The sequence below is a fragment of the Microcaecilia unicolor genome, chromosome 3 (assembly GCF_901765095.1).
Source record: "Microcaecilia unicolor chromosome 3, aMicUni1.1, whole genome shotgun sequence".
Classification (NCBI taxonomy): domain Eukaryota; kingdom Metazoa; phylum Chordata; class Amphibia; order Gymnophiona; family Siphonopidae; genus Microcaecilia; species Microcaecilia unicolor.
The window spans coordinates 230,873,361-230,880,347 of NC_044033.1; the positions used below are offsets into that span (position 1 = coordinate 230,873,361).

At 47.8% G+C, this 6,987-nt stretch overlaps 1 protein-coding gene across 1 annotated transcript in view; it reads right to left on the reverse strand.

Moving 5' to 3' along the window:
• Positions 1 to 4,476, reverse strand: part of LOC115466358 (butyrophilin subfamily 2 member A2-like) — a 223,353-nt gene extending 218,877 nt beyond the window's left edge. The window contains exons 1-2 of the mRNA XM_030197547.1: positions 4,198 to 4,476; positions 3,466 to 3,603 (exon numbers count right to left, since the gene is read on the reverse strand). Coding sequence (XP_030053407.1) covers positions 3,466 to 3,603; positions 4,198 to 4,237 — 178 coding nt within the window. The 5' untranslated portion in view covers positions 4,238 to 4,476. The remainder of the gene's footprint in view (positions 1 to 3,465; positions 3,604 to 4,197) is intronic.
• Positions 4,477 to 6,987: the final 2,511 nt, after the last annotated feature.

Genomic DNA, 6,987 nt, shown 5'->3' on the forward strand with positions numbered 1-6,987 from the left:
GGCTGAGGAGGAGGTAGTTTGGTAGTGAACTCAAGGTTGATCTTTTGTACTTTGTCGCGGAAGTAGTCAGCCAGTGATTGAGGAGAGAGTGAAGGGGGAGTGGGGGTGGGGGGCACTTTGAGGAGGGAGTTAAGGGTGGTGAAGAGACGACGAGGGTTGGAGCTGAGAGAATTGGTCAATTGGGTGTAGTAGACCTGTTTTGCAAGGAATAGGGAGGAATGGAAGGAGGATAGCATGAATTTGTAGTGAAGGAAGTCTGAATGGGTACGAGATTTCCTCCAGAGGCGTTCCGCGGATCGGGTGCAGGAGCGAAGGTAGCGGATGCAAGGGGTCAGCCAAGGCTGGGGACTAGTACGCTTAGTGGGACGGGAGGTGGATTGAGCGAGGGTGTCCAAAGCAGAGGAGAGAGCAGCATTGTAAGCAGAGACTGTCTACAGTCTCACAGGACATGATGGAGGGAAGGAGATCAGAGATACTAGAGGATAGAGTGGTGGGGTCAATAGCCTGGAGATTCCTGGAGGTGGTGGTTAAAGTTGGACGGGGTGGAGGGGGGGGGGTGAAGAAGTGTGAATGTGATCAGGTGATGATCGGAGAGAGGGAGAGCAGAGGCGTGGAAATTGGAGGGTAAGCCGGAGGAGGAGAGGACTAGGTCAAGACAATGGCCGTCACGGTGAGTGGGGGTGGTGGAGCACAGCTGGAGGTTGAAGGAGGATGTTAGGGTGAGGAACTTAGAAGCGTTAGAGTCGGAAGGGTCATCAACGTGAATGTTAAAGTCTCCGAGAATGAGGGACGGAGATGAAGGTTCAAGAAAGACAGAGAGCCACGCATCAAAGTCGGTGAGGAAGGAAGAGAAGGATTTTTCAGGGGGGCGGTAGATGACTGCGACTCTGGGTGGGAGCGGGTAGAATAGGCGGATGGAGTGGGCTTCAAAGGATGAGAAGCAGTGGGACTGCGGTAGGGGGAGGGGTTGGAAACTACAGGAGGGCGAGAGTAGTAGCCCAACGCCTCCATCGCGGCCAATTGTGCGGGGAGTGTGGGAGAAGAGATAACCTCCGTGGCAGAGGGCCGCGACTGAGGCCGAGTCTTCCGGGGAGATCCAGGTTTCGGTAAGGGCGAGCAGTTGAAGGGAGCGAGAGATGAAGAGATCGTGGGTGAAGGGCAGTTTGTTACAGACTGAAGTGGTAATGTCCTGAAGGGACCAGCAGAGGGAGCTCCAACTAAGGCCTGTTAAGAGAAGGACATCCAGAAGGTGCTGGACTCTGCCAGAACTGGGAGGAGGGGCCCAGGAAGGGAGTGGTGGGCTATTAGCTGCCCTATATAAGCAGTACCTCCTAAGGAGCTGAGGAGAGGAGATGGTGGACCTGAAAGGGATGGAGTCTGAAGTCAGGAGGTGAAAGTGAAGGACAAGACCTGCTGGAGAATTGGAAGCTGAGAGAGAAAGTGCCCTCAAAACCCCAGAAGGTACTTACCTGACTAAGGACATGTTGTTTATTTGAAAATGGACTAACAGCCGTGGGGTGGAGGATAGGACGGTAAAGTTAGAGTGAAGAAAGTCCTATCCAGGGGTGGTGGCTGTTATACACTGAGACCCAGAGTTCCCCCACAGTAGATGGGCTCAGTGAGTGAATTGGTGAGAAAGTACTAACTGGAAAGAAGTTGTTCCCACAGGGATGGAACTAATAAAGTGAATTTGCATATGTTGACTGCCTAATCTGCATATTACTGAAGTCTGGAGATTCCGAGTTAGAGTCCCAGGAAAAGGGCAGTGGGTCACAGCCGGTGAACCAGAGGAGTGACCGGGGCACACTGGACCTAACAGGGAAGGATTTCCAGCAGGAGGAAGGCAGGGCATAGCAATCACCCTGAGTAAGGAAGGAGCCCCGGATATTGAGGTTGGTGCTTGCAAGTGATTGGGAGAGGACTAGCCAGAGTTCTACTCAGGAGCCTGGAGGTCAGGTGGAGAGCAGGAAGGGCATGCATCTGTACAAACTGCTCAGAAATCACAGGCCAGTGAGGCCAGATGGAGAGATTGTGAGCCTGGACAGGAACCTCCCTCAGCACATGTGAGTGATCCCTGGGGGTTTACAATATGCAGAAAATAGATTTGATGTCATGGAGACAGTGCTTGCAAATCTATCTCCTGCATATTCATTGTGGATATCCTGAAAACCTGACCTGCCTGCAGCTCTCAAGGACCAGAGTTGTCTACCCCTGGACTAGACCAACAGGATACTAAACAAGCTTGACTAACACAGGGTTCGGGACTACTGAGGATACAGGATACTCAGACAGGGAATAGGGTACACAACAAGCTTGACAGAAACAGGGTTAGGGTTCAAAACTGGAGTGCCCACAGTCACCCATACAAGAACAAGGCAGAAGTGCTCCTATCAGCACCAGAAGGATAAAGCAGGGAAGCTTAAACAAGCAGGCAGAAGTGCTAACAGCACAGCAAGACAGAAGTGCTCCTAACAGCACTAAACACTAACCTGGACCTTTGGCGTTTGCAAAGCCCAAGCAGAAAGTTTCCAGGTGGCTAATAAGCCCATCAGCAGCTGAGCTCAACTACAGCAATCTCAAGGCAGCTAAGGGTGAGGCTAGCTGCCAAACTTCCAAGCAAGACTGGAGAGCTAAAATATCTGGACCGGACTGAAAAGAGAGTCTGGAAAGTCATGGCAGCCACCGGTTCTGGCCACCAAAAGGCGAGAGGAGCACAAACCAAGAAAAAAAAATCCAATTTGGCTCATTTTTTCACTCAATGTGTCTTTTTACTTAGTTTTCCCATTCAAGTAATTTTTCTTTGGTATAAAGGCTAGAATGATTTTTCCCTCATGCAAAATTTCATCCCATTCTCTTACATTTTCAGAGAATTATTTTGCCCCCAAGACATTCTCCACCTCTTTTTGTATCATTCTTTCCAACTTCAATTGGGCTGGAATACTACTACTAATCATTTCTATAGTGCTAGTAGACATACACAGCACTGTACACATTATGTGAAGGTACTTTTTCTGTTCCTAGAGGATGCACAATCTAAGTTTTTGTACCTAGGGCAATGGAGGGCTGGAAAGAATAACAAACAATATGAGAAAGCACTAAGGTGTGAACCAGTCTAGCAATGGTGATAACCACAGATTACTCATTTTGGGACAATATTGAGTCGTGGGGAGGGGGGGGGTTTAGAACTGGGAACATGGCGACGCCTGCTCTATAACACGCAACAAAGGCGGTGTCCTGAGAATGTGTTTGGGTCACGGGGGGCTATTTTCCAAAAAAATTCATCCCATTCAAACAGCAAGTATAAGAGACCATGTGCACATTTCGCACCACCAACATCAACAAGAGAAAGTACACAATTACTGTCCCTTTGTCCATGGGAGCAAAGGCTCTACAGCTTAGCACCAAATGTGCTTTCTGAAAAGTGCACACTCATGAAAGACCCAGAAATACTGGAGTGACTCTTACCTGCATTATAGTCTGGAAGTAAGGAGAAATCAACGAAGAATAAAGCCGGGAAGGGAGGCGAGAGCCATTCTCCTGGAGGATTCAGGAAAATACATCTCCAGTACCCCTCAGGATACAATAATCTTGTTTGTTTGTTACCTAGCACAGAGTGAAATCAGAATTACAATTACATGAAAGATCTTGGGTCTCAAAACCAAAAGAAGGTTCCAGGTGCTGCAGAGCAGGTGCGTCGGCAGAGCAACGTGTGTGGATATATGTGTTTCAGTAGGAGAATAGGGGAATCCAATGTTCAAATGCATCTGCTCTGGTCATACCTGGTTTTACAAAAAGAGGTTTATATTCAGATTTGGTGATGGAAATTTACTTTTGAACAGCCTTGTAAAATGTGCCAGTGTAGCAATAATGATAGATCTCATCTACTGCTATCTCCTTTCTGTATTTTAAAGGAAGGAGCTCTGCAGAGCTGCAATTAGGGTAATCTCACTGAAATGATGGGAGAGGGTTGTCTGGAGGGAGTCTAGGGCTTCTAGGGAAGAAAAGGGTCTCTTTACTTCACCCCATGGACACTTTCACACACTACACTGACCACATACCCATTCACTTCCAGCAATAAACCCCAGTTCCTCCCCTCTCTCCCCCTCTGTAGGTCTACTGACAGGTTAACTGGAGGCAATGAGGTTTAGAAGAAGAATCAGGGATGTTTCGGGCGGGGGGGGGGGGGGGGTATCCTACCTCTTGTGTGTAGTCTTCGCAGTGAAAGTCTTGGGAACATCAGCTCCCGCTCAGAACTGTCCACTCTTCCTTCCTTCCTTCCTTCCTTCCTTCATACCATAGCACTTTGGAAATGTGAAAACAGGAACATATTTGTCCACCTAAATGTTTGAAATCCAGGATGTCAGACAGAGGTTTCTTCTTCCTTTTCCAGCATAAACGTTACATTTCTTTTCTTAAATCTGCTTTTTCCTTCTCTTTCTGAGAGAAAGTGAAAGTAACTGGGACCTCTAGACTTTGCCCTTGCTTTATGGCAGGTGCAATTTATTCAAACTGCATGAGAGCATAAATGGGTGAAAGGTAGGTAGATACACTGCAAAATTGTTCCTACTTTTATGAGGGCTGCAGGCTAGGCAGTACCAGGGTGTAGTTTGGGAAGAGCTGTGCAAGTTCACCTATAGAGAAAAAGCACATATTTATACCCTTTCAGAGCAGGTATAAATTTAGCTGAAAGTCATTGTAGGATCCTATTGTATAAAGCATGGGCGTAGCCAGACCTCGACAGGAGGGGAGGCCAGAGCCTTTGGCTGCCTCCCCACCACTGACCCCCACCACCACCGCCGCAAAGGTACCTTGGCTGGGGGGTCCCTAACCCACGCCAGCTGAAGCATTTGTCCCGTGCTAGGGCAAATGCTTCAGCTGGCGTGGGTTGGGGGCCCCAGAGCCAATTTGGGGGGGCTGAGGCCCCCATAGTTATGCCACTGGTATAAAGACACATAGATATACGCCACCTTTACAAATTACTAATAAATCAGAACAGTCCTTCTATACAACATTTATTTAAAACTTAATATACCACATAACTTGAACAGAGCAAAGTGGTTCACAACACTGTACAAAACATAAAATCCATAAAAACAAATAAAAAAGATGGCCAAGTAATTTCACTTTCTATGGGGGTAATTTTATCAAATTTTGCTACGTAAAAAGCCTTTTATACAGTTACCCAAAAATATATATGCAGAAGTGTGCATGATGAAAAGAAGGTGCATACTTTTAAGGGGTGTTCAGGGGCTTTTGGGTGCAGTCATGACTACGTGTATATATTTTTTAAAATAAATGTGTTCACACATATTTAACAGATGGACATTTATGTCTGTTTCTGAGCAGGTATAAATGTCAACAGCTTCCGTCTGGCCCGGATTTCTTCCACCTTAGCCCTAGTGCTTTATAAAAACATCATGCAAACAGTACTTTTTACACATCTAGATTGCATACAGCGCAAATAGCGATTTTAGGAAGCCATGTATTACCTCACCCCTTCCCCTAGGATGCAGACATTTAAATGGGTGTGCCTCCAAAACTGACATATATTTCCCATTTACAATGGAAAATTATGTCTATATTTAAAAAATATCCATATTGACTTGTGCATCCGCTCTGAAGTATTCAAGTACCAGCTTCCCGCTGCAGGGGCAGGGGCAGAAGCTGAAAATACAAACTCCTCCATCCTCTGGACCAACAACAAAATCTCCAATACCCCCTGCCCTTACCCTGGATATCCTGACACAATCCATGACCCCTCCACCTCCCCTGGACCAGATCCATAACCCCTTACTTCCTGGACCCTCCTTGCTCATACTGGAGGTCTCCCTGGTATCTAGTGGGGGCAGGACTGATCCACGGGGGCAGCAGTGATCGCTGAATGGGCACCCAAATTCACAATGGCACCTCTGACCCCCTATTTGGTGCCTCATGCTTGCTCTTATTTGGCAGCTTGATCTCTAGTGGTAATACCACAATACTACCACTATGAGGGTTAGAGCTGCCATTTTGAGCTCAGGTGCCAGAGACCCTTTTAGATCATTTTATATATCTTATTTATTCATTTGGATTTTGTTTGCATCTTTGTCAGTACTAGCTCAAGGTGAGTTACATACAGGTACACTAGTGGGCTCATTTGCGAAAGAGAAGGACTCCCATCTTTCGACATAAATCAGAAGATGGACGTCCTTCTCACAGAAATGTCCAAATCGGTATAATCGAAAGCCAATTTTGGACATCCCCAACTGCAATCCGTCGCAGGGACAGCCAAAGTTCAAGGGGGCATGTCAGAGGTGTAGCGAAGGCGGGACTTGGGCATGCCTAACACTTGGACATCCTTCACCCATAATCGAAAATGCAAGGCCGTCCCTGACGAACACATGGGCGTTTTCACCCTGGTCGTGTTTTTTCTTACGACCAAGGCACAAAAAGGTGCCCGAAATGACCAGATGACCACCAGAGGGAATCAGGGATGACCTCCCCTTATTCCCCCAGTGGTCACTAACCACTCCCACCCTCAAAAACATCTTTAAAAATATTGATTGCCAGCCTCTGTGCCAGCCTCAGAAGTCATACTCAGCTCCATCACAGCAGTAGCAGGTCCCTGGAGCAGTTTTAGTGTGTGCACTGCGCTTCAGGCAGGCGGACCCAGCCCCATCCCTCCTACCTGTTACGTTTGTGGAGGAAAGAGCGAGCCCTCCAAAACCCACCACAAACCCACTGTACCCACATCTAGGTGCCCCCCTTCACCATAAGGGCTATGGTAGTGGTGTACAGTTGTGGGTAGGGGTTTTGGGGGGAGGGGTTGGGGGCTCAGCACCACAAGGTAAGGGAGCTATATTCCTGTGAGCAATTTCTGAAGTCCACTGTAGTGCCCCCTAGGGTGCCCGGTTGGTGTCCTGGCATGTCAGGGGGACCAGTGCACTAGAAATGCTGGCTTCTCCCACGACCAAATGGCTTCCATTTGGTCATTCCTGAGATGGACGT